The 26,781-nt window shown below is 42.4% G+C and overlaps 1 protein-coding gene across 1 annotated transcript in view; it reads right to left on the bottom strand.

Moving 5' to 3' along the window:
- The window catches only part of LOC123746775 (growth hormone secretagogue receptor type 1-like), a 177,481-nt gene that overhangs the window by 38,812 nt on the left and 111,888 nt on the right, over window positions 1-26,781 (bottom strand). The window contains exon 2 of the mRNA XM_069319614.1: window positions 21,717-22,848. Coding sequence (XP_069175715.1) covers window positions 21,717-22,242 — 526 coding nt within the window. The 5' untranslated portion in view covers window positions 22,243-22,848. The remainder of the gene's footprint in view (window positions 1-21,716; window positions 22,849-26,781) is intronic.

Raw genomic sequence — 26,781 nt, 5'->3', positions numbered from 1 at the left:
AATGAATGAAAATGGTAAAATCAAGTAAATATTAACAAGGTATTAAATATATCGACACAAAATAGAACACGAAACAATTGATATAAATTGGATAAGTTTATACTCAGGAAATACCTGGGTAAATACTGGTTTGAAAACAGGTTTGTTGATTTTTGGAACAGATTGCCAGGTAACGTAGAAGACGTGGGTTCAACGGATTGTTTCAAGCGAACGTTCGACAATGTTGGACAAATATGTAAGTTGATTGGTTATAAATAGGAGCCGCTCGTAGGAGATAATTGACCTCTCTTAAGTACACACACACATACATATACGGGGGAGGCCGGTGGTTGGGTGGACAACACGCTGGACACGTGATCCTGTGGTCCGAGGTTCGATTCCCGGCGCCGGCGAGAAACAATGGGCAAAGTTTCTTTCACCCTGATGCCCCTGTTACCTAGCAGTAAATAGGTACCTAGGAGTTAGTCAGCTGTCACGGGCTGCTTCCTAGGGGTGTGTGTGTGTGGAAAAAAAATAGTAATTAGTAATAGTTGATTGACAGTTCGGAGGCGGGCCGAAAGAGCAAAGCTCATCCCCCGCAAGCACAACTAGGTGAATATTCAGTTGAGAGGCGGGACCAAAGAGCCGAAGCTCAACCCCCCCACAAGCACAACTAGGTGAGTACACACTTACACACACACACACACACACACACACACACACACACACACACACACACACACACACACACACACACACACACACAGTTTCAAAGTTTCAAATGACAAAGAGTGCTGGGAAGACGAGACACCACGAGCGTAGCTCTCATCCTTAAACTACACTTAGGTAATTACACACACACACACACACACACACACACACACACACACACACACACACACACACACACACACACTAATCTGAAATATCTGATGAACGCAACTGTCAAAGCCTGATCCGAAATATATTCTCATAATCCTTTATTAGTCTCATGAATAAAATGAAAAATTAGGTGTATTTTAAACTGTGATGCACAGCTGGCTGGCTAGTCACATAACCCCGTACGAAATGGCGACCCTGGGAAAAAAAGGAAAATCCAACAGTTTTTTTTCTTTGCCCATGTAGCAACCACTAACATAATGAAAGAAAAAAGAAAAAAGAAAAAAAATGTCCTCATTATCGACAGTTACACAGACTTTAAATACAATTATCGAGTACTATCGAGTATACTTCAAGTATTATCGAGTATACTTCAAGGGTAATTTTTATTTTCATTTGTTACAAATCCGTTGACGATTCTAATTTTTTTTTTGTTTGAAAGTGAAAAATATATTTGAAGGCATGAACGATAATCAAATATTTATTTGAACTCGGGAGTAGAATTTTCATTGATTATTATGTCTGAAAATACCCTGAAGTAATCAGTGCAACGAATTTTTGACATTTTATTCCGGACAGATTCCTGATCTGTTAACAACACGGTTCAGTGGAAACGCTCCGGACGATGTAACATGTAACAAGCAACAAGCCAGTGAACATTTTCTGCCATACCTAAATTTAAAATCTTATTTTAAAATCTGGGTAGGAATACTCAGATTTTAAACAGATCTGGGTAGGAATACTCAGATTTTAAACAGATCTGGGTAGGAATACTCAGATTTTAAACAGATCTGGGTAGGAATACTCAGATTTTAAACAGAACTGGGTAGGAATACTCAGATTTTAAACAGATCTGGGTAGGAATACTCAGATTTTAAACAGATCTGGGTAGGAATACTCAGATTTTAAACAGAACTGGGTAGGAATACTCAGATTTTAAACAGATCTGGGTAGGAATACTCAGATTTTAAACAGAACTGGGTAGGAATACTCAGATTTTAAACAGATCTGGGTAGGAATACTCAGATTTTAAACAGATCTGGGTAGGAATACTCAGATTTTAAACAGATCTGGGTAGGAATACTCAGATTTTAAACAGATCTGGGTAGGAATACTCAGATTTTAAACAGATCTGGGTAGGAATACTCAGATTTTAAACAGATCTGGGTAGGAATACTCAGATTTTAAACAGATCTGGGTAGGAATACTCAGATTTTAAACAGATCTGGGTAGGAATACTCAGATTTTAAACAGATCTGGGTAGGAATACTCAGATTTTAAACAGATCTGGGTAGGAATACTCAGATTTTAAACAGATCTGGGTAGGAATACTTAGATTTTAAACAAATCTGATATTTTAAAATATGATATTTATGTATGTATGGCTTCCTGGGTATGATATTTTAATATATTATACCCAGATTTAAAAAAAAAGATTCATACCAAAAAATCCCAAAGAAATTCATTGCGCCATCCAAACCTATCCATGAAATACTCCAACATTAATACATATTCTTAAAATATTGCAAAGTGCAGACCTATCCACGACGATAGCAAAGTAAAACACCATACAATGCAACGGTAGTGCTAATCCATATATTGACATCCAATCTACACTGTACATCATACAGACTTATCAACATACAAACTACATCATACAATCATACCCGACATACACATTGTATCATACAGTCATTCAAGAAATTGCAGCATCCAATTACAGCAATAAATATATATATTATAACATTCAGACTGATTCAACCTATCTATTGCAACATTCAGACTGATTCAACCTATCTATTGCAACATTCAGACTGATTCAACCTATCTATTGCAACATTCAGACTGATTCAACCTATCTATTGCAACATCCAGACTGATTCAACCTATCTATTGCAACATTCAGATTGGTTCAAAACCTCACTGAAGGGGGGTACGTGGCTAGGGTATGATACTGAAAGCTGGAGGAGAGGACACAGGAGATTGGAAATACACGAAAGAACATGTCATGATAACTGAAGGAGGAGACGACAGGTAATCAAGATAACAAACACAGCAGTTCATCTAAATTATAATCAAAGGTAATAGCTTTCAAAATATCCTAAAATAACAGCAGTAAGGGATTATGTATCTGTAATTACTGTGCAGTTACTAATTGTATTGTCATGAGGGCGGCCCCAACTACCCCCCAATTAAGCACATCTTTATCAGCCTCAATACCTGGTAATTAAAATGCTTCATCACAAACGCTAGAAGTTCATTGTGGAAAAATTGGGACACACAGAAAACTCTAATATCATTATAATTAGTTACATATGTTGGGAGGAAGAACGGCTTATCTAAATACACTCATTACATGTCATTGGGTTCAGTCTTGCCCTGGAGACTTATACCAACACGTACACTGATCCATGTTACATAATACCATCTGGGCTTACTAAAAAGGAATATTGCATCACATTACCTGTGTAATATCATGCAATACAGATTTCATAGTGTAAGTCATGATTATTGCAAAGGTTACATGAAAGCCGATTACGCCAGTGTAATTTGTTCACATTATTGCCAGTTGCATATAGCAGGGTGTGTGCCATCACATAATACTCTTTGCAATTCATACAAATTGCAGAGAATGAAGTTTGTATGTTTTTCCCTTTGATGCTTTTAAAGTTGTGTGAGTTGGGTGTCCTGTTCTAGAGGTGTGTGTTAGGGCTATTTTGTTAGTTTCTATCCTGTTGTGTTAGACCTCTATTGGCTTCAAGCTCCATGTTATGTTATAACTTTATTGTGCTAGAGCTCTGTGTTTGAACTCCCTGGTGTGTTAGCGTTTTGTGCAGTTTTTAGATACAACTGATTGGGAAACCAAAATTCCATGCATGCCAATGTACGCGCTCGGAAAGGAATTTCCAAATAAATTCGGTTCATTAGATGACATTAAAGACAATTCACGACAGGTTTTAATTTATACCATTATGGTTGATTGAAAATTAGTAAACATATTTGCCTAAAACTATCGTTGAGGAAAATAATATACGTTTCGTTGAAAATGCGTGTCAATTCATTGATGATCATAGCGCACTATATGCCTGACAGTAATGCTGAAGACCCTTGTATGCCGGACAGTAATGCTGAAGGCTTTCGTATGCCAGAAAGTAAGGATGTAAGACTTCTTATGCCTGCAGAGAATGCATTGAGGTTTCCGTGTGGACCTTAACAAAGCACCTTTGGAAATCACAAGCAGGTTAATGAGATCAAAGGTACGGTAATGAGAAGATGTGATGGTCGGAACTCCACCCACACTTCTCACGTCTCCCAACCTTAGCAACTCGTCTGATCTCTAAAATTAATTTCAATTTTCTCACTTGAATGTAACGTTAGGTCCAGCCAGACTCCCACGCATGGCTCTGGTTCACGATTTAGCAATGACTGGAAAAGGCTTAACCCCTTTATCTGCTATTGGACTTGATTTCAGCTTAAAAATAGTTTGTGTCTAGCCAAAAAGAGTCATTTGTGGTGTAGTTAATTACATGAGTCGTCAGTAGTTTGATAACCGATACTCTGTAATCTTACAGGACATTGATACGGTGGGGGGGGGATATTGAAGCTATAGAATAGGATTGAACACGCGTCCTTGGGGGGCCCAGGGACGCGTGTTCGAGCTCACGTCATAGCTTTAATATTTCTTCATAGATACATGACGTTCCTGTGGGGGTTATTGTACCTTCAAATGGGGGTTATATAGATAATTCAAAATTCTTCCATGTTTGTGGTAATGGGGGCCTCAGATGAGTGGACAGCGCTTCGGATTCGTAGTCCTGAGGCTCCGGGTTCGATCCCCGGTGGAAGCGGAAACAAATGGGCAGAGTTTCTTTCATCCTGATGCCCCTGTTACCTATTAGTAAATAGGTACCTGGGAGTTAGACAGCTGATACGGGCTGCTTCCTGGGGATGTGTAACAAAAAGGAGGCCTGGTCGAGGACCGGGCCGCGGGAACGCTGAGCCCCGAAATCATCTCAAGATAACCAAGATAGGAGATGACACGTGTTTGGTATCTATTCCTATGATAACATGTGTCAACCATTGTACAGGTATTGTTAGTCACTTAATTTAGTCTCAACTCATCTCTGAAGTCTTCTGGTTAATGTAGTCCATAAAGTTGTTAAGTAAGAATGTGTATCCTATATTGTTACATAGTTATGTAATAATAATTTCTTCAAGATGGGTTACTTCGAGCAAGAAAGCATTTAAAACGCAGTAAACTACGAACGTTAGACCAGTTGTAGAGTAACATAGAGAATACACAGGTGAATCACAGACATATTACGTAGTCCTTCCGTGTTATTGTAGAGAAGAATTGTAGAATGAATTAAGATGCGAGGCATTGTATTCCCGCCTATACAACATGACCTGTGATGACATGGAACACGCATTATACTGGCGATTAATATCTAAAAGTTGCATCCAGTAGCTGAAGCTCGATAAAAGGACATATATATACATACCTACATACACACGCATACACGTTTACAATTAATTGCATGTACCTCTGCAATAATTTTAACACAATACACAATTGTGTAACGCAGGACGAAAGTCGTAGCTACACCCAGAGTGTTAAGACTTTCACCCACCAGTTACACTCAGAGAGTTAAGACTTTCACCCACCAGTTACACCCAGAGAGTTAAGACTTTCACCCACCAGTTACACCCAGAGAGTTAAGACTTTCACCCACCAGTTACACCCAGAGAGTTAAGACTTACTGCAGCAGTAAACTTGCATAAGATGTTTACCAGACATTGGCGGCCCGATTACAGTGGGTGTAAGTTAACACTGGGTGTAGATTGCGGGCGCTTGGGTGTAGATCGCGGGCGCGTGGGTGTAGATCGCGGGCGCGTGGGTGTAGATCGCGGGCGCGTGGGTGTAGATCGCGGGCGCATGGGTGTAGATTGCGGGCGCATGGGTGTAGATCGCGGGCGCGTGGGTGTAGATTGCGGGCGCATGGGTGTAGATTGCGGGCGGATGGGTGTAGATTACGGGGGGCAAATTTGACTGGATGGGGGTGGGGGGGGGGTAACAAGTGGCGTTATCTGATTGGCTTGAAAAAACGGTGAAATTATCAGCCAATGAGGGCTAACAAGACTAGTTTCTCTGAATCCTGATATGCACGTATACGAGTTTCAAAACGACACAGGCGTATTTCCGAGTCTTTAAACCGAACAAATAGAGCAGCAAATCACCTCATACTCAACTAATTGCACATATTAAAAAAAAAATCTAAATTAGAAACAAATTCGCCTTACGGAGCTTGACCTAAATTCCCCTTAGTACGCTCTGACTTGGTCCGAATTACTTTGTCAAGTTTAATTCAGTAATCCGGATCGTTGAGGCGGATTCTCGTTTTGGCGGCGCGAAAACGGAATAAGGGTCAAGTGTATGAGTTATGATTATTATAACATTGGAAAAGATCAAAGCTATATCGGTCAGGACGGATTCATGGCGCTAATTATATTATATCTACGCTAATTAGCGAGGCGTGAAAGTTTTACGAATGTGGACATTAATATCAACTCTGGCAGAAAATGGGAGGCTTCTACAAGAGAAAATGGAAGGTTACTCTTAGAGAAAATGGGACGGGTACTCTTGAGAGAAAATGGGAGGGTACTCCGAGAGAAAATGGGAGGGTACTCTGAGAGAAAATGGGAGGGTATTCTGAGAGAAAATGGGAGGGTATTCTGAGAGAAAATGGAATGCTACCCCGAGAGAAAATTGGAGGGTACTCTGAGAGAAAATGGAAGACTACCCCAAGAGAAAATGGCAGGGTACTCTGAGAGAAAATGGAAGGCTATCCCGAGAGAAAATAGGAGGGTACTCTGAGAGAAAATGGAATGCTACCCCGAGAGAAAATGGGAGGCTACCCCAAGAGAAAATGGAAGGCTACCCCGAGAGAAAATGGCAGGGTACTCTGAGAGAAAATGGAAGGCTACCCTGAGAGAAAATGGCAGGGTACTCCGAGATAAAATGGGAGGGTACTCTTGAGAGAAAATAAAAGGTCAGTAGTGGAGTTTCACTAATATATTTCTTACCATTTGGTGGACGTCATGACGAATAAGATTGTGAGGACCTAACAGGACACAGGTGTTCAGGGAGTTGTGTTGGCCAGCCTCGAGTCTGACAGTAAATCATTTTCTTGAACTTTGTGCATGGCGCCTCTGATTATAACATTGATTTAACACAATTTAACCTCTGATTTAATTTATTATTATTCATTATTTTCGGTAAATATTGACATTATTTCTTTCATTCTATCTTCAAAAATATTCACCCTTCCTTCCCTCTCTTCCTCACGTCCTCTGTCTCTCCCACTCTCTCTCCCACAATCCCTTTTCCGCTAGCGAACATAACAGCAGACCGGGACAGCTTGTATGCAAATCAGTCGCAGGATCGTCATAGTACAGAGAACGTATGAACTTGGCATACCGCTCCCGGCTGGACGAATATACCGCCAGGAATATTCGCGACATGCTAGAGAAGGACTCTATTTTTGCTCTCATCGTTGGTATATAGAGTGGTGTCTTTTGTGTGTGATGTGTGGGTGTGCGCTGGTGCTTGTGAGTGTGTGTGTTTGCACTGGGGGGTAGAAATAGCCTAAGCTACTCTATCCCTTTGAGATGTATTTCTTTCTTATCTCAATAAACATACTTGAACTTGAACTTGTGAGTGTGGGAGTGTGAGTTTATGTCTACAGGTAATATAGTGTATGTGTCTGTGTGTGTGTAAATGTGTATGGACTTGTGTGTGTATGAGGGTGATTTTTGTGTAAGTAGAAAATGTGTGTGTGTGTGCATGTAGGCTACATGCGTGTACGTGTCTTTGGGTACAGGCTGTCGGTGTGCGTATCTGTGCATGTTGGCTAGAATTTGAAAATTGTGAAAATAAATATAGAAACATTCTCTGCTTCGAATGAATTTTTTACTTTAATTCATACACAAGCCATACTTGCCTCCCCCTGTAATAAAATGATCATTGCCTATACCAGGGTGTATATACGCAAAGAAGCGAAGTATACTTGTGTATACAGTAAATATATCTTTGCTAATGCGTATAAGATGAGATGGCCAGCACAAGAAAGATGAGCGTGCACGTTATCCTATTTTCTTTCCATTGTACGTTGTTCCCGTGTGCTTATACACCTCTATTGCAGGCGATGAGTCACAATAACGTGCCTAAAGTATGTTGACCAGACCACACACTAGAAGGCGAAGGGACGACGACGTTTCGGTCCGTCCTGGACCATTCTCAAGTCGATCGTCCCTTCACCTTCTAGTGTGTGGTCTGGTCAACATACACCTCTATTATTATTTTCACTACGTGATTGATTGATTGATAAAGATTAAGCCACCTAAGAGGTGGCACGGGCATGAATAACCCGTAATTCCACTACGTCTTCTGGCAGTGGTTTTATTCTTCAAATTCATCAACTGACCATTTAATGTGGGGTTTTCTCTTTCGTCTATTACCCATTGTCGTATACTTCTAACTAATTAGCATTTAACTTATTGCAAATTACCCATGACCCCCTCGCTCTCTCCCTATTCTTATTTCATATTATCCTACCCCCTAATCTCTTAACAATTCCCTCTTTATCCATTTACTCACTATATTCACAATTTCAATTCAAATTTGCCCGTGAAAACCAATTTTCCCACTTACAAGATCACCCTAAAACGCCACTGGTGAATTGGGACCTTTGTACCAACTTACAAAGACACAACGTAATTGCGTTTCTAATCCGAATTAATCAGGTATTTAAAACAACGATTTACACCAGCGTTCAAAATATTCAAAGGCAGGCGAGGACTGACTTTGTGCTGTAGCAATTAGTTGAGTATGTGTGTGAGAGAGAGAGAGAGTGAGCTAGTGTATGCGTATAATAGAATGTGTATATGTGTATACGAGAGCGTGTTATGTATGTGAGAACGTGTATGTATCTTTGAGAACGTGTGTGTGTGAGAGCGTATGTCTGTGAAAGCCTTTCTATATAGTCACCATGGCAGCAGGACACTACAAATTTAATCATTGTTTAAATGCCACTGTGCTAATTCGCTCATTATGTCAGGTGAATGAGGGGAATGCAGTCAGATTATCATGTATAATACCGACTACTGCTCACAGCTCTCTTGTTTTGCTAAGTAGATCCGGTCGTTATTACCATTCGAGCATTCCAACTGCTATGCCAATTCGAACAATCCAGCCGTTATGCCAATTCGAACAATCGAGCCGTTATGCCAATTCGAACAATCCAGCCGTTATGCCAATTCGAACAATCCAGCCGTTATGCCAATTCGAACAATCCAGCCGTTATGCCAATTCGAACAATCCAGCCGTTATGCCAATTCGAACAATCCAGCCGTTATGCCAATTCGAACAATCCAGCCGTTATGCCAATTCGAACAATCCAGCCGTTATGCCAATTCGAACAATCCAGCTGTTTATTTTAACAATCGTGCTTCTTTGTTCAATTGAACAATCCAGCAACCATTAACTTCTCAAATAGGTTTTATTGTGTGTGGTGGGTTTATGCATAATTAGGCTTGGATTAGATTACGTAAGGTAGTTTAGTAATATTGTTTTTGGAGTGTTTACAGCACAGGCTAGACGTGAATGAGCGTGTCCCTAATCATATCTTCGAACAGAATCGGATTAAGGGATGAGATAGTCCAGATTTTGAACATCGTGAACTCGCCATCCCTTTAGTTTTGATGGTCTATTGCGAGCATTATACATTGACCGACAAAACATAGAGAAAAGCATTATACATTGACCTACAAAACAAAAACATTATACATTGACCGACAAAACATAGAGAAAAGCACTATACATTGACCTACAAAACAGAAAAGCATTATACATTGACCAACAAAAGATAGAGAAAAGCTTCAAATGCAATCAGTTGTGATACACCTGAGTTTTCATTTCATCAGTTGAGTTTATAAGCCTAGGCTATCACTTTCAAAACTTAACATTTTAAATTTGATTTATTTGAATATACGTGAGTCAGTCTTCTAATTGTAACCTGTCCTCAGGCTAGGCTCATTAAAACGGCGGCCGACCCCGACGACGCATTCATAAATTTTAACGAATTGTGTATTAAAAATAGTTTTCCTAATATATATAAATGAATAGAAATATATATTCGTATTCCATATATAGTTCGGCATAGGCTAGGTGTTTAGGGTCTGTTGGCAGTTATTTACATTTGAAATACATAGGTATTCACTTAGTTGTGCTTGCGAGGGTTGAGCTCTGCTTCTTCGGCCCGCCTCTCAACTGTCAATCAATCAACTGTTACTAACTAATAACTTTTTTCACACACACACCCGTGTATGCAACTTTGTATGTGCTCCATGAAAGGTGAAGCACATATACCCTGGAAACACAAACCGAAACTGTCTCTATTTTCCGCTTGTTACAACTTGTAATAAAGTTGTTACATCTTGGCTTAACGTGTTTATGACGTATTAGAACGTTGTTACAACTTGCTATATTGGTTGTTATAACTGGTTAGGAGGTGTTAAAACTTGTTCGAACGTTGTACCAACGTCGTAGTTTCGGTGTGTGTTTGGCGGGTACAGAGTTGAACTTCGAACAGAGGTCGTCAGCGAAGCACTATTCGAGACATGGTTAAACATCATCAGTTGTGAGTCGTGGTTAAACCGTTTATCATTCATAAACAGGAAGTTTAACTACTAGAGTAACGATCATTTGGCATTTGTTGATGAGGACGGGTTGTGTAATTAACCATGTTCGTAGCTATGACTCGAGAGATGTTTCAGTCGTTTCCGGCTTGTCAGCCTCCAGCTTGTACTGTGAACACTTATAAATCACCGTACCAAAAGTACCTTACCTAAGCCTACGAACATAATCCCCCCATATATATATATAATAAAATAAAATATTTTATTATACCGCATAAGAGATGCTGTCAAATGGTTGCCAAATGTGTCTATTGAATACTGACTTGTCAACATCACCGACTGTCAGTATACGTAGTATTGTATCGGGGTAGATTATGAATGATTGACACTACGTATAAACTAACGAAATGAGAATATACACCTTGATGTATATACACTTCTCAGTTTATATACACTGAGATTGATGATTTGATTGTGCCGCCGGAGGCGGCTAGATTATTGTGCACCCCCATACTCATCCTGTGAGCGGTTATCTTGAGATGATTTCGGGGCTTTAGTGTCCCCGCGGCCCGGTCCTCGACCAGGCCTCCACCCCCAGGAAGCAGCCCGTGACAGCTGACTAACACCCAGGTACCTAATTTACTGCTAGGTAACAGGGGCATAGGGTGAAAGAAACTCTGCCCATTGTTTCTCGCCGGCGCCTGGGATCGAACCCAGGACCACAGGATCACAAGTCCCGCGTGCTGTCCGCTCGGCCGACCAGCTCCCAGCGGTAGCGCCAAAAGGTTACAGAGGGCACAAAAGGTCTTTATCAGACCTCATCTTAGATTATTACATAAACAATTTCACCTATCCTTCACACCTTATAGTTACAATGTCAGCTAGTTACAGAGAATGTTCTATTTCAAGAGCTATATATTTCCAGTAGTTTACTTTAGTCCTGGATAACAGTCAAGACTAAAGTATAATTGCTAGTTGGCCAGTAAGGTATTGTCTTGGCCTTAATTACCCTCCCGTGATAGGCATTAGACCCAACACCAACGAACAGATGGTAGAAAACCAGGATTAAACCATTCGATACTTTTCAACATTCACTTTCCATTAAACTCCACAGGATAGTGTACCTTTGTAAATCAAATAACTCAAATATTTCCTGGAAGTTAGAAACACAGCTTTTCACGACAAAACCAGCGAGAGAGACGCCAGCCACTTTCCATTAAACTCCACAGGATAGTGTACCTTTGTAAATCTAATAACTCAAATATTTCCTGGAAGTTAGAAACACAGCTTTTCACGACAAAAACAGCGAGAGAGGCGCCAGCCACTTGCCACACCCACGGCATCGCGTGCAAACCACTGAAGTGCTTTTTGAGGGGTAACTTTGTCTTTGATGTCAGCAAACCCGAACTGGCAATAAAACCCTGACAAGTCAACACACACACGATTGAACCTGTCAGAGTGTCGCTGTTGTGTACACCAATCACCGCTATCACTCCAACACGAGTTCTTTGGCTTAAAATTCTGCAGCTTTTAAATCCTCCCGATTTTTAAGTTTTCTGCTTCGATTTTATATATATTATATGTATGAGAAAATCATTTTGAGGCAGTTGGGTGACTCGAACCAGCGTTCTAGGGATTCCCAGACACGTGCCTTAACCCACTTAGCCACGATATCCCCAAAGATCAACCAACCCGGAACTCTAGTGAATTCACTGATCTGAAAGAGTGTGAACACCATTACCCGCTGGTCAGAGTGCAGACGGGCAGACCATAAAAATCCTGATTGGGCACCAATTCGAGCCTCCAGAACCTCCCAATGAATTCAGTTGAGTCTTGGGTTCGTTGGCTTTTGTCCTATCGTGGCTGAGGGGTTAAGACAGGTGTCTGGGATCACCAGGACGCTGGTTCGAGTCACCCCCACTGCCTCAAAATGATTTTTCATATGTGAGAAACATTATATATATATATATATATATATATATATATATATATATATATGCATATGTTTCTCACATATTACTGATTGTTATGACTACCGCTGACAATTAAATAAGTATGGGTTTTGTTTTATATAATACCAGTATGTGTATATCTGGCCATTAAAGAGGCGGAAGAGAGGTCAAAATGTGAAATAGACGGACCAAAATAATACACAGGTTTCGCAATGGTCTTTGCTTCATTCACTTGGCGCCGAGCGTATAATCTTGAAGAAAACACACAGATCCTCCTCAAGAATTCTGTTTACTGACTCTTACCTGTAGTTAACCTGTAATTAACCTGTAATTAACCTGTAATGATAAGCCCTTCCTTCCTCCCTCCCTCTTCCTTCTCCTCCTCCTCCTCCTCCTCCTCTTCCTCTTCCTCCTCCTCCTCCTCTTCTGTCCTGTCTATTTTACCTTCTTCCTTCACTTGTTACATTTCTTCATCTGTTTCTCATTTCTATTTTCCCTCTTTCATCTTCAGTATCTTATTTGACTTCCTCGATTTTGCACATTTGTAATAATAATAATAATAATAATAATAATACACACAGACATCACAATAAAGTGATAAATCAAATGAACAAATCCACAAGAGCCTTGATGAGGGTTCGAACCTATGTGCTGGATGTTCCCAGACACAATAATAATAATTATTATTATTATTCGGGTTATAATATTTATTAATGTCGGTGTAATGAACACGTTTATGCTCTTGTCATTATCACAGTTTTTCACAGATCAAAGAAAAAATTCCATAACATTTAAATAAGACATGCAGAGGTATTGCATTTTTAATTATTTCTATTTTGAAAAGTGTGGAGGGGGAGACGGGTGTGTGTGTGTGTGTGTGTGTGTGTGTGTGTGTGTGTGTGTGTGTCTGTGTCTGTGTCTGTGTCTGTGTGTGTGTGTGTGTGTGTGTGTGTGTGTGTGTGTGTGTGTGTGTGTAGTCACCTAGTTATGTTTGCGGGGGTTGAGCTTCGGCTCTTTGGTCTCGCCTCTCAACTGTCACTCCACCGGTGAGCCTATTGGGCTCTATTATATCTACATTTGAAACTGTGTATGGAGTCTACCTCCACCACATCACTATTTATTGCATTCCATGTGTTAACTACCCTGAATTGTGTGTGTAAGTACTTGGTGGCGCATTGGTAACACACTCGCGCTTCCTGATGGGGCCTAGGTTCGCATCCTGGCCGGAGAGGCTGGGAGGATTGACTAGGCGCCGGTCCTTAAGTGTATACTTCTGTTCACCCAATAGTGATTGGGTACCTGGTCGTTAAACGTTTGACTAGTGGTACTCCAGGGAAACTAGTGGGTAAGCTTTTCCATGAACTATGGTAAGGGAAAGCCTTGCTAACAGGTGTCATTTGTTCCTATACCCACCTATGTACAAAAAAGGGGGGGAGGGGCGAACCCACGCCAAAGAATTACGAGTCCTGCGCGCTATCCACCAGGCTATCAGGGGCCCCAGTGTGTGTGTGCGTGCGTGCGTGCGCGTGTGGAGAGGGGGAAACCCACTGTGCATCATGTATTGGGACAGAACAAATTAGATAATTTTATATTTAATTCAATATTGTCTACAAATCCGAATAATTTTATCCATTTTCTTTTAAACGAACCACAGAAAAGGGACGAATTTTAAACTTCTTAGTTCTAATTTAAAATACTACACACGAGAAGTTGGTGATTTTCTTCAATTGCATGTAAATCATTCGCCCATTACTGCCGCGGAGTCTCGAAGTTCCCCTCTGACGTGTAAATCAACCCAATTAAAAAAAAAAGGTTGCAGCCAATTTAGCTTCAGTCACAGAAAACATTAATAAACTACTTTTAATATATTCCTTGTAAGGTTGTTGGGAGTTTTGACACAAGATTGTCAATTCTTGGCAACGCAAAATGAGTGACAGGATGCAAACTAAGGTCCCGCTTCACGTCAAGCGACTTTCAATTCTCATGAACTATTAACTAACATTAGTTTTGGACAGTACTTAGGCGCTCTATAATCGAAGTTGTTATTGTATCAGAGACACACAGGTTTTAAGAGAGAGAGAGTGAGAGAGGGAGAGTGAGAGAGGGGGAGAGAGAAAGAGAGGGAGAGAGTGGGGGAGAGAGAGAGAGAGTGAAGAGTGGGGGAGGGAGAGAGAGAGAGTGTGTGAGAGAGGAAGAGTGTGAGAGAGAGAGAGTGAGAGAGGAAGAGTGTGAGAGAGAGAGAGAGAGAGAGAGAGAGGGGGAGAGAGATATCGAACCCCAATGACAAGCTTTTCTCAGAAATGGAAACAAATCAGTCATTATCAGAACTTTACTAATTAGAAATTTCCAATGCCTGAGATGTGGTTAGAAGTCTTGTCTTGTCTTAATGGCGAAAAACTTGAAAGGTCAACGCCCCTAGCAATTAAAATTCCAATCCAGAACACAAAGCTTTGGTCGTCATGTTTTTGCAGTGTTGAACATGTTGACAAATATCTTATAATTCACATTGCAATTTGCAAGTTTTGTTTGTACTCAAAACCCATCTTTATATTCATCTTTACCCAGCATTCCACTCTTGAGTCTCTGATGATCTCTGCTCTCTCTCCTTTACGGCAGGACGCGTCTCTTGTGTATTTAATGTTAGAGACAGAGACAGAGAGCAAGACAGGAGTTAGTGAGAGACTCCTTACTCAGCCTCTTACAGAGGGAGAGTCAGAGAGCGAGACAGGACTTAGTGAGAGACTCCTTACTCAGTCTCTTACAGAGAGACAGAGGGAGAGTCAGAGAGCGAGACAGGAGTTAGTGAGAGACTCCTTACTCAGTCTCTTACAGAGGGAGAGTCAGAGAGCGAGACAGGACTTAGTGAGAGACTCCTTACTCAGCCTCTTACAGAGAGACAGAGGGATAGTCAGAGAGCGAGACAGGAGTTAATGAGAGACTCCTTACTCAGCCTCTTACAGAGAGACAGAGGGAGAGTCAGAGAGCAAGACAGGAGTTAGTGAGTGTTTACCCAGAATTCAGAACCGGACCTGAAATTCAAGCAGAAGCCAGTAAGTCTTTACCAAAAGTATTTCATATGAGAATTACCATTATCTCACCTGTAGCGGTAGACTCGTGTTCGTCATAGGGAGAGAAAGATTGAGTCTCCTTGAGTCTGGACTCAGCTCTGCACTCTACCAATTAGTGTTCCATCGAGAACCACTTTGCTTTGACCTCCGTGAGAACAAATTGTCGCATATGATTAAAACTTTAAAGAAAATTCACTTTGTTCCCATTTATTGTCGTCTCGAGCCATTATGTTGATAATATTATGCGTCAGTTCTCTAAATTCACTTTCATTTACCTCTTAGGAACACTCTCGATTGCCCTTTGTCCTGATGATTTTCCCTTGTGTGTCACCTTGTCCTGGTTCCACTCCTCTCACCTACCTCCCCCCCTCACCTTACCTTGATAATCAAGGCTTACCTGTGTGCTCCGCTGATTTAATAACGTCATCGAAGGCCTAACTCGAACAGTCTTTAATACAATCTCACCCGGCTGCTTCTCGCTCATCACAAGACTTTTCTAAGATAATTTAAATATTTTCCGCCTGGACTAAGACAATCAAGAAAAATTTGAGATTTATTCCAGATAATGAGAACAAAATGGGGAATTTAATATATTCAAGGGCACGAGAGAGATTCTTATTCAAGGACACAGCTAAGGGCTGGGTGGAGGTTTGAGTGAATTTGTATGTCTTATAATATTTTGCAGCCGCTGCTGTCAACCAGGTTTGAAGTGTATCTTGATAGTTGACCAGACCACACACTAGAAGGTGAAGGGACGACGACGTTTCGGTCCGTCCTGGACCATTCTCAAGTCGATTCAGGACTTGAGAATGGTCCAGGACGGACCGAAACGTCGTCGTCCCTTCACCTTCTAGTGTGTGGTCTGGTCAACTTACTTTAGCCACGTTATTGTGACTCATCACCTGTATCTTGATAGTATAAGATTGTATATCGGACCTTATAGGACTGGGTATACCTTTATGAAAGTCTTGACTGAGAGATCGACAAAAACATTCAACCAATATATATACACAACTAAAGAAACCAGCAGTTATTGTTTTTATACAAATATATTATAGAAAGTACAGCCAACACTTACTAACGACCTGAAATTGAAATAAGTTTATTGAGGTAAAATACACACAAAGGGATGAGGTAGCTCAAGCTATTCTCACCCCGTTCAGAACATCGTGTTAATACATACATAGACACATCACAAGTCATAAACATATTACCGAACATTCTGAGAGATAATGACCTAGAGGACACACATGAAAAATCATCCAAAAAGCGGAGTGAAAACTGAACAGACACTGAACAAGCCACTGAAGCACTGAAACCCGTGTCATTATGCCAGAGGAGAGACACAACAGCCTCAGTAATTAGTCCAAAACTAATTTGCTGGCCAGATCCTCCCCTCCCATCCCCCTCCATCCCAACTCTTCCCTAGGCATTTACAAATTACAAGAAAAATTTACAGTTTACAACAAGAGCTGTAAACCTGTATGCACATTTGATAATTGTGCTTGTTGGGGATGAGCTTCAGCTCTTTAGTCCCGCCTCTCTATCTTTAATCGCCTATAGATTCTTGAGCCTTTTGCATTTTTAAACTTGGTATGAAGTTTGCCTCCTGTATTTGACTTCATCATTCCAACTCTTCGCTACTCTGACACTGATGTAGTTATTTCTGATGACTCAGTGGCTCATTTAGGTATCTCCATTTATGTTCCCTTGTTCGTGTGGCACTCATGGTAAATAACCTGTCCTTGTCTGTCTTCTATTCCTCTGTGGATTTTGTATGGGGTAATCATGTCTCTAGCATTATTTCGTGTTTAATGGTCAGACATATCTGTAGGGAGTGTACTCTCCTATTTGTGCTTGCAGGATCGAGCACGGGCTCTTGGATCGTTCGTGTGTGTGTATGTGTACTCACCTAATTGTGCTTGCGGGGGTTTAGCTCTGGCTCTTTGGTCCCGCCTCTCAGCCATCAATCAACAGGGATTGTGTGTGTGTGTGTGTGTGTGTGTGTATACTCACTTAGTTGTGGTTGCGGGGGGTTGAGCTTTGGCTCTTTGGTCCCGCCTCTCAAGTATGTGTGTGTGTGGTTGAAAAATAATAAGCGTGTGCTTGGGTGTACCCAGAGCATAGGTTCGAATCCAGCTCATGACTCCTACTGATTTTGTCTCAATAATAACAATAATAACTCTGGCAATAATAACACCAGCTAACATTAAGTTGTCTGAAACAGTCTGTATGTTACATTTATTCCTGCTAAATTTATTTTAATGATTGTTCAGCAGAGTCGAAATTCCAAGCGAAGTATCATGAAAGAAAGCATCCACGAGTTTGTTTGTCTGCAGGCTGGCACGCATTACCAGCGGGAACAATTAATTGTTGGGAGTCATTACTCAATTTGCACATCACAAAATGTCAGATGCACTGCAATGTATACAATTATTTACTCAAAATACAATATAGTTTAATTCTGCTCCTCTGTATCAATGTGTGAATTGATGAAAGGAAGAGAGAGAGAGAGAGAGAGAGAGAGAGAGAGAGAGAGAGAGAGAGAGAGAGAGAGAGAGAGAGAGAGAGAGAGAGAGAGAGAGAGAGAGAGAGAGAGAGAGAGAGAGAAAGAAAGAGAAAGAAAGAGAGAGAGAGAGAGAGAGAGAGAGAGAGAGAGAGAGAGAGAGAGAGAGAGAGAGAGAGAGAGAGAGAGAGAGAGAGAGAGAGAGAGAGAGAGTATACGAGAAACGTAAGAATGACTTAAAAACTGTGGTCTCACTGTATCTGCTCTCACCCAGACTTGAGGTCAGACTTGAGGCCAGGTCATACAAGTATACGAGAGAGTGTCTCATACTCCCGGGGACAAGCTAGGTTGTGGCCCTCCAGACACTTTAGGTGTCTTGTGAGCCACTAATATCGTCTCACTCTCGGCTACCTTGTCTCAAAAGTTCACTACCTTGTCTCAAAAGTTCACTACCTTGTTTCAAAAGTTCACTACCTTGTTTCAAAAGTTCACTACCTTGTTTCAAAAGTTCACTACCTTGTTTCAAAAGTTCACTACCTTGTTTCAAAAGTTCACTACCTTGTTTCAAAAGTTCACTGCCTTGTCTCAAAAGCCAGTCTTATGTCATCAGTATAACATAGGGTCAAAGGTCGCACCCGTATAGTTATGGACATTGCATCAACGTTGATGTATTAAACATCAATATTGGTCAGATTTTGGTTCTGTCTGAATCAGAATCCACACTCAGAATTGTGGCAGATGGTTCTGCCACCATCGTCACTACCATTACCCTTCTCGTACAGTCACCACAACACAGCAGTTGCAACATCACGATCATAAATTAGTATGTCACATATGCATTTATTCATAAACAAGATATTGACTATAAGCAAGTGCGAGAACGGGTTGCAGGATATACAGGTTGGTACAAGAACGCAACCAACTACTAACCACTTAATTTGACGAAAAGAAGCAGTAGAACAACAGAAGTACACCTCCATCGCATCAGGCTGGGATACCCATGTGCATGGGAAATAGACTTACAGGTTCCAGAAGATGAGAGGAAATGTCAGCACTGGAGAAATGCCCGACAGACAACTTGAACATTATCTAACACAGTGAACAGTTACACACACCAAACAAGCTGATAACTGATATTCAACAGAGCAGAAGAACTTGTTAAACACATTGGAGATAATCTTCCTAAAGCCACCATAAGAGTCATAAATACTCATCCACAGCTTAAGATAGAAACGACTAACACTGAGTGGGCCACCTACAACGACTAACACTGAGTGGGCCACCTACAACGACTAACACTGAGTGGGCCACCTACAACGACTAACACTGAGTGGGCCACCTACAACGACTAACACTGAGTGGGCCACCTACAACGACTAACACTGAGTGGGCCACCTACAACGACTAACACTGAGTGGGCCACCTACAACGACTAACACTGAGTGGGCCACCTACAACGACTAACACTGAGTGGGCCACCTACAACGACTAACACTGAGTGGGCCACCTACAACGACTAACACTGAGTGGGCCACCTACAATGACTAACACTGAGTGGACCAGCTAAAACGACAAACACTGAGTGAGCCAGCTAGAACGACTAACACTGAGTGGGCCACCTAGAACGACTAACACTGAGTGGGCCACCTACAACGACTAACACTGAGTGGGTCAGCTACAACGACTAACACTGAGTGGGCCAGCTAGAGGCTTAGGGCCCGCGCAGGAATATTCTAGCAACAACAATTACGTCAACTACATCAACAACAACAATCAGTCACCATCACTACCACCATTGTTACCACCACTACAACCATCGCCACCACCACTACAACCAACACCACCTCCAAATTTCCCACCTGAGTGTTCTCATCTGGGAAATTGTTCCACGTCCTCGCCCCATTTCTTCCTGCCCACTTCCCAAGGCTCCCGTAAACTGCCCAATTGGCTTGATGTAATTGTCCAGCTTGGAGGAGAGGATCCCTAAGGATGGCCGACACCCTGGCCCTTACTGGCCAATGATAAGGTGGAAAATTACTAAATGAAAATCAAACATTTACCTCCTAAGGCCTAAAAGTGCATTTATGATGGACATATACGTATACATATACATATATATACACACACACATACACACACACACACACACACACACACACACACACACACACACACACACACACACACACACACACACACAGAGCTGAGAGGTATGAGCTACGAGGAGAGACTACGGGAATTAAACCTCACTTCGCTGGAAGACAGAAGAGTTAGGGGGGACATGATCACCACATTCAAGATTCTGAAGGGGATTGATAGGGTAGATAAAGACAGTCTATTTAACACAAGGGGAACACGCACAAGGGGACACAGGTGGAAACTGAGTGCCCAAATGAGCCACAGAGATATTAGAAAGAACTTTTTTAGTGTCAGAGTGGTTGACAAATGGAATGCATTAGGGGGTGATGTGGTGGAGGCTGACTCCATACACAGTTTCAAGTGTAGATATGACAGAGCCCGATAGGCTCAGGAATCTGTACACCTGTTGATTGACGGTTGAGAGGCGGGACCAAAGAGCCAGAGCTCAACCCCCGCAAACACAACTAGGTGAGTACAACTAGGTGAGTACACACACACACACACACACACACACACACACACACACACACACACACACACACACACACACACACACACACACACACACACACACACACATATATATATATATATATATATATATATATATATATATATATATATATATATATAGTATAAACATATTGATTAGTATCTTTCGTCTTAATTACCATATAACATCTTCATTAGCATTCAAGATCTTGATTTTTATATATAGTCTTGATTATATATAACTTCTTGACTATTATATAACGAGATATATACCACCTTGTTTATTAAACAACGTAGTGATTACCATAGAAGGTCTCGATTACATGTAACGTCTTCGTTATTATATATAACGCCTTGATGGTTAAACACCATCTTGAATACCACTTGTAAACAATGTGAATTACACAAAGATAAATCTTTATCCTTAGTGATGAACTTGAGAAGCGGTTGTAAGAGCCAGAGTAGGCGTAGGGGGAGTTATGCTGTCTGCACTCTCCACACGGCATAAACTAATGCTCTTTCTTAACTCTCAGGAAACTCTATTTGCTCAGCTCCACGTCTTCAGTTAGACAAGCAACCTCTATTAGATCTAATGGCCTGTTGCTGTTGGGTATTTTTGTTGGGATCATTTCTATAGTATGACTGCCGAGTTCCTTGTCCGAAACTCGGGAAGGAATCACACTGCGTGTTCAGACTCTGAACGACTACAGTGCTTAGACAGGCAGTTGAAAATGGGACACACTAGTGAACATTGTGCACCTATATCCGCCACCAAGATAATGTTATTAAAACAAGACTAAAACCAGTGCGCTAAAACAGAAGCGGAAAAGAAACGGGAGAAAAGGAGGAAACCCCACCTCCATTTAAAACTCTGACCTTAACATCACAGTAACAAGGTTATCGCGAATAACCGAACTCAATTACGGGCTCACTCTAGCCCGTGCTACATGGACATTTCGTTCTGAATAGCTAAATCTAACACAACAACAACAGTTGAATACTCACACATGGTGTAGCCGAGGACCCACATTTCCGGGGGAGAGTGAAGTTCGACGAGGACTGGTGGGAGGCAGATGAGAAGCACAAGAAGATCAGCCACACTCAAGTTGAGGAGAAAATAGTTGGTAGAGTTCCTCATGTCTCGATCCTTGAGGATGACAACGGGCACTAAGGTGTTACCCACCACGCCCACTAAGAACACCACACAGCACAACACTGTCGACACCACCCGGATGTACTCGGGGAACACCGGAACGGCTGACCCAACCCCTGTTTCGTTCGTGTGCTGCGACTCCCCATTGCCGAAGTCGCTATCGTTGCTGTACAGGATATCCGTCATGTTTGCCGCCCGCGTCGCCATGAAGTTCGGGTAGGACGCTGGCGACTTCGAGAAGGGGTATTGGAATGGATTCTGAGAGGTGACGTCCATTGCGGGCAGTGTTGCGGCACCTTGTGACATCAGGACGGAATCCTCTGGCCGGTGGTAGCCAGGGAAGGCCTCCTGGTAGTCGTCCAGATCTGTCATAGCCATCTTCTTCAAGACTGGTCCACTTGGCTCGCCTCTGTCACTCGTGTCTCGGAATTCCGCGACTTTCCGAGGTATTATTTAGTCCTATACGACACTAACTTCGTAAGCGCCATGATGGGATGATTTCAGTAATCCCCACAGCGAGTAATATCACACCTCCTCCGGATTTAGTGCCACATCGTCCGTCACTGCTCGTGGATTGAGTTCCTGGAAGCTTAATGGTGATGTTCGTTAAACCGTCGTTATCCTTCAGTTGACCCGTCAACACCAAGCCCGTCACTCTGCATACCACAATAGACAACACTTCCACCACCACGTCCACTGACCTCCGATGATCGCTCGAAGGTCTGGTACGCGTCCTGAACACTTTTGGCCAATTAGTGAGAGTTTGTGCTCTAGCTAATCAGGGACCGTGGGTACACTAGGCACTCAGTGAGCGTCTGTGTACATGACAATCAAGGAGCGACCGTGCTCTAGCCTATCAGGGAACGGCTATACCCAGACCAGCAATTTGAGAATGAAAGCTGCCTGAAAATAGTTTTCTATACAAGCTGCCTGAAAATAGTTTTCTGTCCAGTTCTTTGTTTCCGTCTTGTCAACTCGCCCGACCTGAAAATAGAAAATATTATACATCAATACTAAAGACATTTGGTTTGGTTTTAAGGTGTCTATAATACACTCTCTCTCTCTCTCTCTCTCTCTCTCTCTCTCTCTCTCTCTCTCTCTCTCTCTCTCTCTCTCTCTCTCTCTCTCTCTCTCTCTCTCTCTCTCTCTCTCTCTCTCTCTCTCTCTCTCTCTCTCTCTCTCTCTCTCTCTCTCTCTCTCTCTCTCTCTCTCTCTCTCTCTCTTTCTCTCTTTCTCTCTTTCTCTCTCTCTCGCTCTCTCTCTCTCTCTCTCTCTCGCTCTCTCTCTCTCTCTCTCTCTCTCTCTCTCTCTCTCTCTCTCTCTCTCTCTCTCTCTCTCTCTCTCTCTCTCTCTCTCTCTCTCTCTCTCTCTCTCTCTCGCTCTCTCTCTCTCTCTCTCTCTCGCTCTCTCTCGCTCTCTTTCGCTCTCTCTCTCTCTCTCTCTCTCTCTCTCTCTCTCTCTCTCTCTCTCTCTCTCTCTCTCTCTCTCTCTCTCTCTCTCTCTCTCTCTCTCTCTCTCTCTCACATAAGTTACTAACAGAAAACGGGTCAGAATTACAAAGAACAAAACGTTTCCAGGTCAGTTTCTGCTGTAACCTTCAGTCACTCGATCCTCACCTCAGGGCACGGGTCATCCACGGACTCACACTTGCTCCCCACAGTGTGTTCCTCACCCTTTACAGAGTGCAGGGAAGGAGAACTACACACTTGACCTGTCACTCTTAAGTTAGGGTGGGGGGAGGAGAAGAGGTTTCACACTTGGCTTGACCTATTTCACTCTTGTTGGGAGGAGTAGAGGGGGGGGGGGGTTACACATTTGACCTTTTTTTTTATCTCCGTTGCGTTAGGGGAATGAGATTCACATTTTAACATTTAACATGATCTGTCACGCTTCGAAAAGGGGGGAAGGTGGGAGTTACACGTGTTATCCTGAAATGTTATCACTGTAAAATGAAATATTTCCGATATATAATGACTTTTTGATATATATATTGACACAGCGACGGAATATAATGCAGCAATTCCCAGCAAAGAAGAACCTGCGAGAGAAACACTTGAGAATTTCTTTTGATGCCCGTGAGTCAAACTTGGGGGAGGGAGGGAGAGGGAAGGGGGTGAAGAAGGGGGAGGGAGGGAGAGAGAGAGAGGGAGAGGGAAGGGGGTGAAGAAGGGGGAGGGAGGGAGAGAGGGAGTATTGGGGTTAAATGGCAGTCAAGAGAGGAGAGGAACAAATTGATAATATGCGTGGGAAATGTTGGACTTAAGACCATGAATTTATATATTTCTTTCGGAAACTTGTCTCAGGCTTCTGGGAAAGATAAATAGATAGAGAGAGAGAATGAGAGAGAGAATGAGAGAGAGAAAGAGAGAGAGAATGAGAGAGAGAATGAGAGAGAGAAAGAGAGAGAGAATGAGAGAGAGAAAGAGAGAGAGAATGAGAGAGAGAATGAGAGAGAGAAAGAGAGAGAGAATGAGAGAGAGAATGAGAGAGAGAAAGAGAGAGAGAATGAGAGAGAGAAAGAGAGAGAGAATGAGAGAGAGAATGAGAGAGAGAAAGAGAGAGAGAGGTAGCTGGAAGGGAAGAGCCTGGTGCGATAGTTTTTAATTTGTGTTATTCCTTTAAGCTTATAAAAGTTTGCTTGTTGACTGTAGGAAAGATGTCAATCTCAGCTCCTACAACCCCTCCCTACTTCAACCCCCTACTATCTCAACCCCCTCCCCACCAACCCCCTCCCCATCAACTCCCCTCATCCTCATCTCCTGCAGAATGACCCCATCAGTAGATGAAACTATAGATTCAAACTAACAGACACAAACATCAAGAAGACAGAGAGGGGTGCCATTCTGGCCGTCTCAGATAGCTTATCAGGACCGGAGTGCCACACCAACCCGAACTGCATGAATGTGTGGGGGAAAATATATATGAAGTTGGCGCGAAGCACTGTGCTAACACCTTCAGGTCTTCAAGAGAAAAGGCGCTTAAGTTCGAAACCCAAAGGAAAGGGTAAAGATATATGCCAATATATTTCGGAAGCCACATATACACCAAGAGGTATACTCCACTTCTCGGTATATATTCACTGAGGTTTTTACATTAATCCTCGACAGTATTCGGCACAAAAATAATCTTTCTAGTAAGGTATTGTATTGGTCTTAACAACCCCCCTAGAGATGGACAGCCTTTAAGCCCAATTTCAAAACTAACTGGTGGGTAAGCTATTGTGTTTGGCCTTAATAGCTCTCCTGAGGTAGATAGGTCTTAAGCTCAACACCAAACTAAACGAAGCCTAAGCTGTCTGGACGCGCTTCCCACATGCCAGATGAAAACAGGCTATACAGAAGGCGCTCTTCTGACATGTACATTGTGACAGAAAGCTGGGATAAGCCCCTGGAGGGCGCAGTGGGCGCCAACACCGCTGCAAACCTGGAAATTTAAGAGAAATGGCACAAGAACCTGGGATAGTCCGACAAATAGGCAGTCACAAATAGGTAGTCAGAAGCAGGCAGTCCCAAACAGGTCCCAAAGGTGACGAAAAGGTAGTTACATTGTTTAAGATTCGCTACCTGGAACCAAAAGTTCCAAGTAGCACGGGCTATGGTGAGCCCGTAGCTTTCGTTAGGTAGTTACAGATGGACATGAGAGATAACTACACATCTCCAGATGCCCAGAAGACCCTCGAACGCCATCACCAACACGAAGCTCTACAAGATCTTAGGAGAAAGGGCCAACCCAAGACGGCAATTCAGTACTTGGAGGGAGGGACACGGAGATAAGGAGTGCCCAAACGGTGCCCAACCACTGGGACCGTCGGGGATCGAGCGCCAACCTCTACTCTTTTTCTAGAATTTAGTCTTTTCAGTTGACAATAACGAGGGATTGGGAACGAAACCCTTATAGCCGGGTATAAGGGAGCCGAGCGGCCGAGCGGACAGCACGCGGGACTTGTGATCCTGTGGTCCTGGGTTCGATCCCAGACGCCGGCGAGAAACAATGGGCAGAGTTTCTTTCACCCTATGTCCCTGTTACCTAGCAGTAAAATAGGTACCTGGGTGTTAGTCAGCTGTCACGGGCTGCTTCCTGGGGGTGGAGGCCTGGTCGAGGACCGGGCCGCGGGGACACTAAAAGCCCCGAAATCATCTCAAGATAACCTCAAGATAGTCCCAGCTGAACCACAGGGATATGTGTGTGGCAGACTTATGGAACAAATTACCGGTTAACCTGATAAACAAGGAATCACTGGATTGTTTCAAGTGCAGGATAGACATGAATGAGCGGTCACGCATGGACAGTAGGCCTTCTCTAGTTTTATTTATTCGTACACCGAATAAAAAGCAGTGATTAAAACAGCAGATTATTGATAAATGGAGGTCCAGGAGCTGAGACTCGTCATTGTGAGTACATCTGGGTGAGTACAACTGGGTGATTACAACTGGGTAGTTATAACTGGGTAATTACAACTGGGTGATTACAACTGGGTAGTTATAACTGGGTAATTACAACTGGGTGATTACATCTGGGTGATTACAACTGTGTGATTACAACTGGGTGATTACAACTGGGTGAGTACATCTGGGTGATTACAACTGTGTGATTACAACTGGGTCATTACAACTGGGTCATTACAACTGAGTGATTACAACTGGGTAATTACAACTGGGTGATTACATCTGGGTGATTACAACTGTGTGATTACAACTGGGTGATTACAACTGGGTGAGTACATCTGGGTGATTACAACTGGGTGATTACAACTGGGTGATTACAACTGGGTGAGTACATCTGGGTGATTACAACTGGGTGATTACAACTGGGTGATTACAACTGGGTGAGTACAACTGGGTGATTACAACTGGGTGATTACAACTGGGTGATTACAACTGGGTGAGTACAACTGAATGAGTACAACTGAGTGAGTAC

This window comes from Procambarus clarkii, chromosome 93 (genome assembly GCF_040958095.1).
Source record: "Procambarus clarkii isolate CNS0578487 chromosome 93, FALCON_Pclarkii_2.0, whole genome shotgun sequence".
Lineage (NCBI taxonomy): Eukaryota > Metazoa > Arthropoda > Malacostraca > Decapoda > Cambaridae > Procambarus > Procambarus clarkii.
Note: the sequence above shows the minus strand (reverse complement) of the source record. Positions and strands in the feature narration are given on the sequence as shown.